The following is a 12,077-nucleotide window of genomic DNA, read 5'->3' as shown; positions in this document are numbered from 1 at the left end:
ATCCCAATCAGAAATCTTTAGAGGGAGCTGAAACTCAATGTTGTCCAGCGACAGCTTCAAAACCTGAAAGATCTGAAGAAGATCTGTATAGAGTACTGGGCCAAAGTCCCTGCCACAGAAATACAGGAAATGTCTGACCACTGTCATTTCTTTCTGTACCATATATTGGGTTCTGTTTTTCTATGGGATCAAATACTTATTTAATGCATAAATTGCTAATTAATTATTTAAAAATCATACAATGTGATTTTCTGGATTTTTTCTGTCTCTCACTGTTGAATTAATCCTACAATAAAAATGACAGACCTCTCCATCCTATGATGGTGGAAAATTGTCCTGGGATCAAATACTTAATTCCCCCACTGTGTACAATCAGAAGATTATCGCATGGTGCCTGGATCTATGCGTATGTGCCCCTGGTTTATCATGATGGATTTTGATGGTAGATTTCATTTAAATGGTTTCTTTTCCAGGAAATAAAGATACTCAAAAGGGTTTTCCCTTTTATCAAGTTAGGCCCTATCGGTGGGGTCTAAGTGATGAGACCCCCGCATATCACAAGACCTGGGGGTCCAATGGGGTCCCAGGTACCTCCGTCGGACCCCTTGTCTCTCCCAGAGATGAATGGATCAGACAGCCTCGCATGTCTGTTCTGCTCCATTCATCTCTATGGAGCTGACAGAGATTGCTGAGCGCTGCACACCACCCGTTCTCATGATCTGTGCGGGTCTCATCACTGAGACCTCCACTAATCAGCAAGTTGGGCCCTATCCTGTGGATCGGGCCTAACTTGTAAAACATGGAACTCTGAAAAAATCACTACTTTTTTCATGGGTCACTGATTCTCTTCTCTTCTTGGTATCTCCTGATCGGGCAATCACTAGCTGCAGTGGGGGCTCACCTATTCATATTGGGTTTGACCCATTTTGACAGATACTTAAAGAAGTATTCCAAATCTTATCAGTGTTGGCGCTGAAAATAAGCCACATCATGCAAATACTGCGGTCTTTACAAACAGCTGATTGGTGGTGGTTTTTGCTCCTAGAACAGCCACCGTTATAATATTAATCCACTATCCCAGGGGTAGGTGAAGAATACAAAAAGAAATCCTTGAACACTCCTTTAAGTATCTTTTTACTTCTATGCAAAACCCCTTCTAGTTGTTCGAGGCACAGACCAGATTCTTAATAAAACTTTTGCAGCTCTACAATTATCTAGTAGCTCAGTATTTATAATAATGTGTAGCTATAATGTCTATAGTGTTAATAACTCTGTGGGAAATATAGACACTGCATATGTTTCTCCATACAGAGCTGTATACTACATATAAGAAGATGAAGTCGTGATAGCTTCCAGGACACTCCCACACTCTGAATATTCAGAAACGAAAGTAAAAGTAATTTCACATCAGAGGATTGAAACTGCACTGAAAGCTCTGGAATGGAGTCCAGCCGTCCTATATACCTTATACTATGTGCTACGTATGTGCTGCTGATAGGCGGTAAGGATCTGTGCTTCTACTGTATTCAGTCACACTTGTGTATACTATGGTGGGTACATGGATCTTCTCAGTTTTATCTGCCCGACCTATTCTAGAGCTGCAAACCAATTCTCCATAATACGTATAGACAGGGAACTTCTTGTTCTGAGCTGCCAGTTTATAGCAGTCTGTGCCAGTGTCTATCCACAGAGATGGCTAAACTGTGACATAGCTGCGTTCTAATGTTAAATTGCTCTTATGCTTAAAATTAAGAGCATTTGGTAGAAGCAGTAAGGTATAAAGGGGAAATTGTATTACAAATGCATTAAAGTGACTGCATTTTTGATTATTTTTAAAAATTGTTTTAAAGTCGATATGTATATTTAATAAAAAAGTATTATCTCACCCTAGCTGCTTAACCCGATAGTAGACTGACTACAGTTTTACAACCTGTTTTTAAAGAGCCTAAATTTTTTTATTAATTCATTTGATATTTAACCCCTTAAGGACGCAGGGTATTTTCGCTAATTTCTCGCTCTCCATCTTCAAAAATCCATAACTTTTTCATTTTTCCGTATACAGAGCTGTGTGAGGGCTTACTTTGTGCGTAACAAATTTTACTTTCCCACAATGTTATTTATTATTCCATGCCATGTAGTGGGAAGCCGTAAAAAAATTCCAAATGTGGAAAAATTAAAAAAAACTGCATTTGCGTCATGTTCTTGTGGGCTCAGTTTTTACGACTTTCACTCTGCGCTCCAAATAACACCTCTACTTTATTCTTTGGTTCGGTACGATCGCGGTGATACCAAATTTATATAGGTTTTATTGCGTTTTAATACATTTTCAAAAATTAAACGAATGTGTACAAAAAAGAAAAAATTTTTTTTGCCATCTTCTGACGCGAATAACTTTTTCATACTTTGGCGCATGGAGATGTGTGAGGTGTCATTTTTTGCAAAATGAGCCGACGTTCTCATTGCTACCGTTTTGAGGACTGTGCGACATTTTGATCGCGTTTTGGACATTTGGGCACCATTTGCCGTTCCGGAGGTCACCGCCGTCAATAACCGTTTTTATATTTTGATAGATTGGGCATTTTGGGACGCGACGATACCTAATGTGTCTGTGATTTTTACTATTTATTATATTTTATATCAGTTCTAGGGAAAGGGGGGTGATTTGAACTTTTAATATTTTATTATTTTTTTACATTTTTTAAACTTTTTTTTTTCTTTTTTTCCCCACTATTTCTTAGACCCTCTAGGGTACATTAACCCTTGATGGTCTGATCGCTCCTGCCATATACTGCAATACTACTGTATCGCAGTATATGGCATTTCTGCTCACTATACCTTACAATGAGCCACAGGCTCATTGTAATGGATATGCAGAAGCCATGTATCCTCGGGTCAAACGAAGACCCGAGGCTACCATGGCAACTGATCGCTGCCCCCCGATGACGTTCGGGGGAGCGGCGATCGGAGGTAAGATGGCGGCGCCCATGCGCCACCAAATTTAAAGTGCCGCCGGTGACTTTGCCGGCGGCAAAGAAAAGGTTAACACCCGCGATCGGTGCAAGCACCGACCGCGTGTGATAGCGATGGGTCTTTGCTGCGATATGCAACAACCCCCACCTCTGTATGAAGAGGACTCAGCCTGTGAGCCTTCTTCATACAACCTTCACAGCTCCATGGCGGATATATCCGTCACGGAGCGTGAAGGGGTTAAAGGAAATCAACCACTGAAAAAACATTAAAAACCTATAAATACTCACCTCCACTCCTTTTCCTCTTGATCCTGGTGCTGTCAGTCGCTAGTTTTGACATACCTGGATCTCCTAGAAAAGAAAGCTATAATTAGCAACAGAGTGGTGGGAAAAGATGTCCTGCACTCTGAACTGCTAATTATGCACGCCCCCACATTTCCCTCCCCCATGCTATAAGCGAGAGGTGATGTCACACAAAAGGTGTGAATTCACGGCCCTTGTGTGATGTCACCTCTCTCTCCCATGCTCCCAGCATGGGATGGGGAGGTGCAGGGCATGCATAATTACAAGCCCAGAGTGCTGGACATCTTGTCTCCACGCTCCATGCTTAATTATAACTTTTTTTTCTAGGTGATCCCGGCATGTCAAGACTAGCAATGGGCAGCGCCGTGATCAAGATGATGAGGATCGGATGTGAGGATTTTTATAGTTTATTTAGTGTTTTTTCAGTGGTTTTTTAATCATATCTGCAGTTTCAAGGTGAATCTACACTGAACATACACACATATAAGCTCACACTTACCTCACGTAAGTCATCTGTGCCGTCTCCATGCTAGGGCTGTAGCTTAAAGGGAACCTGTCAGCAGAAATTGACCTAATAAACCACTACAAGTATGTTGTTAAGCAGCTAAACACCTTCCAGATCATGTTTATTTCATGACTCAGTATGGTGGCAGCATCCAGAAAATCTACTTTTGAAGTGAGATGTAAATTGGTTGTATAAAGTCAAGGAGGTGAAGATTTTAACACTGAAGTCAAGCTCATCTGCAATTGATGGTCCTGCATTCAGAGACATCTTTGACAATATCTCTTGAAGTCTGATGGATGATGCCCCACCTTGACTTCAGTGTTAAAATCCTCACCTCCTTGACTTGACTTTATACAACTAATGTACCTATCGCTTCAAAGTTGATTTTCTGGATACCACCACCAAGGTTCATGAAAGTAACAAAAGCTAGAAGGTGTCACAGTGCTTGACAATATACTTCTAGTGGTTTAAGAGGCCAAATGCAGATGACAGGTTCCGTTTAAGGACCATTTGAAGTGCTTTCAAAAGTCCTTGAAGGTCTCCTGTATACACGTGTGTAGAGAGTGGGGCACATGTATACGGAGTGCAGGGCTACATTGGTGCCAATGCGCCTAACTCTACTCTGTGTTGAGTATCAAGACAGAGTTGAAATCTTAACCGACGGAAGTCTCCCCAAAACCCTCATATCATAACCTCTGCCTATTATACCTTTAGATTGTGTATTTTAGAGTTGCCATCATCATGATAGTAAGTGCATTTATGCCACTCATTATGGGGGAAAGGTGTATATATATACTGTAATTGTTATATAGAATGTCTCTGTGGCAGCATTTTACTTGTGTTTTTTGGGCATTGAAAATTTATACAGCTTTTCATTTTTATTTTAGGAAATTGGTCCATTTTAGTGCCAAACATAAAATTACCCTGTTTGTATGGAGTTCCACACAAAAATCTGCTGGATAACCAAACCGACAGCCCAAAGCCAGCGTGGATAATACTCGGAAGCAGACATGTCATTCATGAGCAGGGAGTTAAATTTATTTTTAAAGGTAACTTAATTTTTGGTTGATTGAGATGATATTCTAAAATATCTGATAGTTCCCAATTTATTGGACCAGTGCGGCTGCGCAAGGAAACCCGGCTGTTGTTTCCGTACAGGCTTCTCCATCTTCCTGTCTATTGGGAGTTTTCCCAATGTATGTCTTATTATTGGGGCATCTTGAACAACACATTATCATGTATACAACATTGGACGATGTGCAGGAGAATGTGCCATAGATGTTATAGTCCCGCTGTGTGTTGAGGATGTGGATGCATTTTTTATACCACAGAAGAATTTTTATTGTTAAAGGTGGGATGGGATATAAGAAGAATCGGATGGAACTCAAGAAGGATGATGGTAAGAAGGCAGTCCAGAGTGGGGCTTTGGTATCTAAGCCAATGCACTGGATCCACCACTGCAGGGATCCCTTTAAGGCTACATAGACTAGAACAATGTTTTCATCCATGTGCTTTTTTCAATGATGGCACACTAACCTTTATTTAAGTGTGTTCACTGCCTTGTACAAAATCATAAATGAAAATAGAAAATATGCAAATATATATAGAGACATTTCTTCAGATTTTGTTTGTATTTGGTTTTTCATCTGGGTCAGAGTCTCCAGTTTTATTTATTTTTTTGTTAAATATTGAGTGTTTTGGATTTTGAGGAGATTATGTGAAGATTGGTAAAAGTATTGCATATAATGGGGCTCATTTACTTACCCATCCAGAGGAATTCAAAGAAAGTGCATTGTCCAACGATAATGCACTTTGCTGTGATTCACTAAGATCGTGCACCCGATATCCTGCATGTGTCGCTTCCCCGCTCAGGTCCGACGGAGTTCACCTTCTTCTTCCTGGTGCATGTAAGTGCTTGATCTTGTGACACAATTTGAAAGTTAAATCCTGGACTCAGTCCGAATCAGTTGGATCGTCCGACGGTACGTCCCCCAATTTCTGTTGCATGAAAGCCAGCAAAGCCGTGCCAAAATCCGATCACGTGCGACACAGTCCCCTGTTAAATACATGTCACAGCCGTGCAAAACCCAAAAACTTCAGAAAGTCTGACGAAAATGCGGCTGCAGACCCTTAGTAAATAAGGCCCAATATGTCAGACTCTATGTGAGTGGTGTACTAGATACATATGTCCTGCAGGTGGCAGCATAACACCACTCAAGAATTTTAGCATTTATCTTTTTCTGCATTAACAATTAGTTCCAAAGGATCCCATGGTTGTTCACCATCAAAAAAGTAATTCATGAGGTATAACTTATTGGTTTTATTGTTTGAAGGCTGAGGTATGTAAAAATATATTATCCTTCTATTTACTAACATGGGAATAAATCTACTAAATAACAATAAAAATATCACCAAATAATAATATAAGGCAGATTACAATCTAGATTATTAGATGCCTTTGTTGTGTCTTTGAGGTTTATTTTAAGACAATAAATTTTATTTTTCAGATTCGCCTGTCAATCCGTTACCCTTTTTGAAGGAGGGTTTAAATGATGTGAAATGTGATATCACACCATATTTCACAGCAAACACACAGATTTTATGGCCTGGAGTGAATACAGAAAATGTACTTGATACTTGGTATACCTACACAGTAAGGCAGGATGCGGGTAAATTTCATGCTGTTACCATTTTTGCTAAACTATCAGAGATGGCACAGAAGAAAGAAGAGGATACACATCATGCATTAGGTGGGTAACAAAAATTTAAGAAAATCTACTACTAGGATGAAGGATTTTAAACCAAGTATACTTACATGCTAATGTTCCCCCATTGGCAGGATGCACTTTTCTTTTATCCACTTATCCCCTTGTTTTATAAAAAAAAAAAAAGGCTTTACAGTTATGCAAATGAGCCTGGAAAGACAGCTATGGAGGGGGCACACATCAGTATGTCAGTGTGCTTAGTTTACGATCCTTCATCCTGGTGATAGATTTCCTTTAAATAATTTAAGAGAACAATTATGGTATATGAAAACCTGATTATCCAACTAAATTTAGTGACTTGTTTTATGCTTTGTTCTGTAAATATCTTGCGTCCCCTTAAAAAATTCCAGACCTGGATTCTCTAATTCTCACACCCACAGATAACTGGTCATAGCTATTGCAGTATCATTAGCATACAGATTAAAATTGGAATTTCTCAGAAATGACATAATAGACAGACAAATTAAAGGTTAATTTTTTTTTTTTATTGTAGTTCATTTCTCTACATGATGTCAACAGATTTTAATGCTTGAGGAGGTGGTAGACTCCTTAAATTTTCATGCCTTCTGTGTTTTCTCTGCAGCTACCTTAATGGTAATTACCAAAACCCCTAATATCTATGTAAAACTAATGGGCAGTACTCTCCTGGACTGTGCATTCACCGTGGATCACCGGGCTGATGTCTCCGTCACTTGGAGTTACCGGGGAAGAGGAAGTCCAGAAGTGAAAATTCTCTCTTACAATGGGATCACAAAAAAGTTACATAATAACTGGAAAGATGCTCATATGTCGATAGAGCAATTACGGAATGGAAATGCCTCGCTACTTGTCACTAATTTATCTCTGAAAAGTGAAGGGCTCTTCACATGCGCCATATCCGTAGCTTCACTCTTAATAGAGGAGGAGATTCATCTCAAAGTCAGAGGTGTGTGTTTTTGTTTTAGTTGAGAATTTCTGGTTCTTTGGAGATGGTGTTAAAATGCAAAAAAATGTGGCACATTGAAGGCATGTACCCAGATGTCAGTAATATTTGTAAAACAAAGTTTTAGAATGCATCACAATGCCCTGTTATGACATCACAATATCCGTTATCATCATACATCATAATTCTGTCTTTTGAAATTACAGTGTCATCATAATTCCCTTTATGACATTTAAATCCCCTTTTATGACAGTCACATTCTTCTACTATAACATCAGAATGTTCCATTGTGACAGGGTATAGATCAGCTGTGACATCATCTGTTGCCAGTTGTGATGTAATGATGGGTCAGTGTTATCTATATAAATGTCATTATACATAAAGGAGAAGGAGATAAGCTGTTACATCATCTATTGTCAGTAGTGATGTAATGACTGGTCAGTGTTATCTATATAGAGGACATTGTACAGGGAGAGGGAGGAGATAAGCTGTTACATCATCTATTGTCAGTAGTGATGTAATGATGGGTCAGTGTTATCTATATAGAGGTCATTGTACAGGGAGGGGGAGATAAGCTGTGACATCATCTATTGTCAGTAGTGATGTAATGATGGGTCAGTGTTATCTATATAGAGGTCATTGTACAGGGAGGGGAGGAGATAAGCTGTGACATCATCTATTGTCAGTAGTAATGTAATGATGGGTCAGTGTTATCTATATAGAGGACATTGTACAGGGAGGAGGAGGAGATAAGCTGTGACATCTATTGTCAGTAGTGATGTAATGATGGGTCAGTGTTATCTATATAGAGGACATTGTACAGGGAGGAGGAGGAGATAAGCTGTGACATCATCTATTGTTAGTAGTGATGTAATGATGGGTCAGTGTTATGTATATAGAGGTCATTGTACAGGGAGGTGGAGATAAGCTGTGACATCATCTATTGTTAGTAGTGATGTAATGATGGGTCAGTGTTATCTATATAGAGGTCATTGTACAGGGAAGGGGAGGATATAAGCTGTGGCATCATCTTTTGTCAGTAGTGATGTAATGATGGGTCAGTGTTATCTATATAGAGGTCATTGTACAGGGAGGAGGAGGAGATAAGCTGTGACATCATCTATTGTCAGTAGTGATGTAATGATGGGTCAGTGTTATCTATATAGAGGTCATTGTACAGGGAGGGGGGACATAAGCTGTGACATCATCTATTGTCAGTAGTGATGTAATGATGGGTCAGTGTTATCTATATAGAGGACATTGTACAGGGAGGAGGAGGAGATAAGCTGTGACATCATCTATTGTCAGTAGTGATGTAATGATGGGTCAGTGTTATCTATATAGAGGTCATTGTACAGGGAGGGGGAGGAGATACGCTGTGACATCATCTATTGTCAGTAGTGATGTAATGATGGGTCAGTGTTATCTATATAGAGGTCATTGTACATGGAGGGGGAGGAGATAAGCTGTGACATCATCTATTGTCAGTAGTGATGTAATGATGGGTCAGTGTTATCTATATAGAGGACATTGTACAGGGAGGAGGAGGAGATAAGCTGTGACATCATCTATTGTCAGTAGTGATGTAATGATGGGTCAGTGTTATCTATATAGAGGACATTGTACAGGGAGGAGGAGGAGATAAGCTGTGACATCATCTATTGTCAGTAGTGATGTAATGATGGGTCAGTGTTATCTATATAGAGGTCATTGTACAGGGAGGGGGAGGAGTTAAGCTGTGACATCATCTATTGTCAGTAGTGATGTAATCATGGGTCAGTTTAATGTATAAACAGGTCATTGTACAAGAAGGGGAGGAGATAAGCTGTGACATCATCTATTGTCAGTAGTGATGTAATCATGGGTCAGTGTTATCTATATGGAGGTCATTGTACAGGGAGGGGAGGAGATAAGCTGTGACATCATCTATTGTCAGTAGTGATGTAATGATGGGTCAGTGTCCCTTCTTGAGAAGGACCTGGGGGTACTAGTAGATCATAAATTGAATAACAGCATGCAATGTCAATCAGCTGCCTCTAAAGCCAGTAGGATCTTGTCATGTATGAAAAGTGGTATGGACTCTCGTGATAGGGATATAATATTACCACTGTACAAGGCATTGGTTCGGCCTCACCTGGAATATGCCGTCCAGTTCTGGGCGGGTGTCCATAAAAAGGATACCCTGAAGCTGGAGAGGGTTCAACTTAGAGCCACAAAAATGATAAGGGGTATGGAGGGTCTCAGTTATGAGGAACGATTAAAACAACTAGATTTATTTAGTCTGGAAAAGAGACGACTACGAGGGGACAAAAGACGAGGGGGCACTGTCTCCGCCTGGAGAAATCAAGGTTTAATAACCAGAGGCGACAAGGCTTTTTTACTAGTGATGTAATGCAGAAAAGAAGGTCATCACCAATGTATTAGCAAATAAATTATCTTTGCTCTTAAATCTTCTTGTGCAATATATTTTTTTTTGTAGAAAGCCCCTCGGTTAGTCTCAATGTGGCCTCTGTAGTGACTCTGAGAGAAGGCGATGAGCAGAAGTTTCTTTGTGATGCCACCAGTTACTATCCTTTGGACGTCAATATCCAATGGCTACGTGAGAAGAAAAATACTGGATTTCTGCCATCCTTAATGTCAAATATCATCTATAGCAGTCACAGGAAGAACCATAATGGTACTTACAGCTTGTCAGGTTTCTTCCTATACACAGCTTCTCCACAAGACAATGGCGTTACATTCACCTGCCGTGTGGAACATGAAAGTCTCCAGAAACCAATCAGAAAGAGTGTGACGGTCATAGTAGAAGGTAAGGCTTGCATGGTGTTTATTTGTTAATAAACCCCAGAGTGGGGGCCCTTTAATAAGAATGACCCTGTGGACTCGGGATGTTTTACGGGGAAATTGCTACATTCTCTGCCTCCATGACTTTATGCATCCAACTTACACCTCACTTCAAAGTGAATTATCTGGATGATGTCGCTACACTAGGCCATGACAGAATCATGATCTGGAAGGTATTAAGATGTTTGACAACATACAAATAAGGATTTCCTGGGCCAATTTCATCTGACAGGTTTCAATAAACATTCAACCTAGGATGTTGTGGTGGACAACTGGGTCATGTGGGTGGTCAGAGAATCGAGATGACTAAGCCAATTTAGAGTGAAGTAAAGCTACAGCTCTGTATCCTACAGTCGTCTTGACAAATCTCTTGCCTTGTTGCTTGCAGAATCCCTGACTTGGAACTTTGTGATATTCTTCATCTTCTCCCTGAATCTGGTTCTTCTCTTCTGTTTGATAACGATCTTTAAAGGTAATTATTTCATGACATTGCAGGAGCAGAATGACATCATTTCTAAAAGTTACATATATAGTTATTGGTCATGTTAACTACTTTTAAATTTTCCTTATAATAGCGAGAATCTCCAATACTTTTTTTGTCCTGTGAACTAAAAGGTTTCTGCTTGGGTTGGCAGCACCAGGTGTTAGCCTTGTGTAGCCCTTCTGTGCTCTGTCCCGAAGAACCCCCTGTCCTCCATATAACATTGCTTCATGTTCTGAATGTCTGTCTGCTACCTGGGCAACCATTGTAGTTAAAATTGGTTAATTACTGACACTCCGCCCATCTAAATGGAGTAAAATAGCTACCAGATGGTCATAAACGAGGAGGCACATGGCGGTACCAGTCTGGGTACCATTACCGGCAAGTTCTCAGTGAACGTCAGCTAGGCAAGCCATCAGGCTTATGTATTGCAGAGAACATAATAATAGTTGTCAAATGAATTGGGAATTGTAATTTCTGGATTTTATATTTGAATCTTTCCTACAGGAATTCTGAAAGTAGTGAAAAAAACTATTGAAAAAATATTATTTAAATATCATTCTGTTTCGGACCAAGTGAGAGGCCTGAGATGGGTGGCTCTTGACACCATCAGTGTTTTTTTAATTAAGCTCTTCTGTAATGGAGGAACATGGTAAAAATAAGCAGAAGCCCACCCCAAACACCTATATACTGTATATAGACTGGTCCATGACTTTAGCCAGTGCCAGGCATAAAAGTTAGATATTAGAGAATGAATATACAATGACATATACATGTCTGGAAGTGCCTAGGCAAATCACAGAGCTGACCCCTGAATTTAATGCTAACCATATTAAGAATTTAAGCCAAACCAAAAAATGCTGTTTCTTCAAGGAGTAGACCCTTTAACTCACTAAATCTTGTAAAACCTTCAGCACAGCAGTGAGTCGCTAAAATCAATATAGTACTAGAAATACATTAAAACATAGTAATACCTGGTCAAACAAATAAAGTATAAAGTATCTTCACCACAATGTCAATATCAATGAGTGTATAACAAAAAGGTAGGCAAAGAAATCATACCAGAGTTATGATAAAGAAGCACATTTAACAGGTTGTGTCTGCATAAAATATATAGATTTTACGCAGCGGACAGGGAGCCCATAGGATGCACCTAGAATAATAGGGACGTACCTATATGGTACAGGATGGGATTTGACCCACAGAAGGGCTCCCACCCTTACAAGGGCAGTACTAAAGTATATGCCTTATTAAAACTATTGAGGAAAACCCCAGAGTGGTAAACATT

The 12,077-nt window shown here is 39.7% G+C and overlaps 1 protein-coding gene across 1 annotated transcript; it reads left to right on the top strand.

The window, feature by feature from the left end:
* Positions 1-1,356: 1,356 nt before the first annotated feature.
* LOC140117090 (tapasin-related protein-like) lies at positions 1,357-11,445 on the top strand. Its single transcript, XM_072133524.1, has 7 exons — positions 1,357-1,501; positions 4,665-4,826; positions 6,285-6,527; positions 7,126-7,467; positions 9,944-10,273; positions 10,697-10,780; positions 11,297-11,445. The coding sequence occupies exons 1-7, from the start codon at positions 1,441-1,443 to the stop codon at positions 11,443-11,445; spliced, it is 1,371 nt and encodes a 456-aa protein (XP_071989625.1). The 5' UTR covers positions 1,357-1,440.
* The last annotated feature ends 632 nt before the right edge of the window (positions 11,446-12,077 follow it).

Source organism: Engystomops pustulosus, chromosome 2 (assembly GCF_040894005.1).
Source record: "Engystomops pustulosus chromosome 2, aEngPut4.maternal, whole genome shotgun sequence".
Lineage (NCBI taxonomy): Eukaryota > Metazoa > Chordata > Amphibia > Anura > Leptodactylidae > Engystomops > Engystomops pustulosus.
Note: the sequence above shows the minus strand (reverse complement) of the source record. Positions and strands in the feature narration are given on the sequence as shown.

What these genes read in the sequence shown, in the direction of transcription:
- LOC140117090 (XM_072133524.1), top strand. Translation starts at nt 1,441, where the DNA reads ATGGAGTCCAGCCGTCCTATATACCTTATACTATGTGCTACGTATGTG. An exon ending in GGATACACATCATGCATTAG is followed by an intron (nt 6,528 to 7,125) that starts GTGGGTAACAAA and finishes TTTTCTCTGCAG; the next exon opens with CTACCTTAATGGTAATTACC. An exon ending in TGTGACGGTCATAGTAGAAG is followed by an intron (nt 10,274 to 10,696) that starts GTAAGGCTTGCA and finishes TGTTGCTTGCAG; the next exon opens with AATCCCTGACTTGGAACTTT.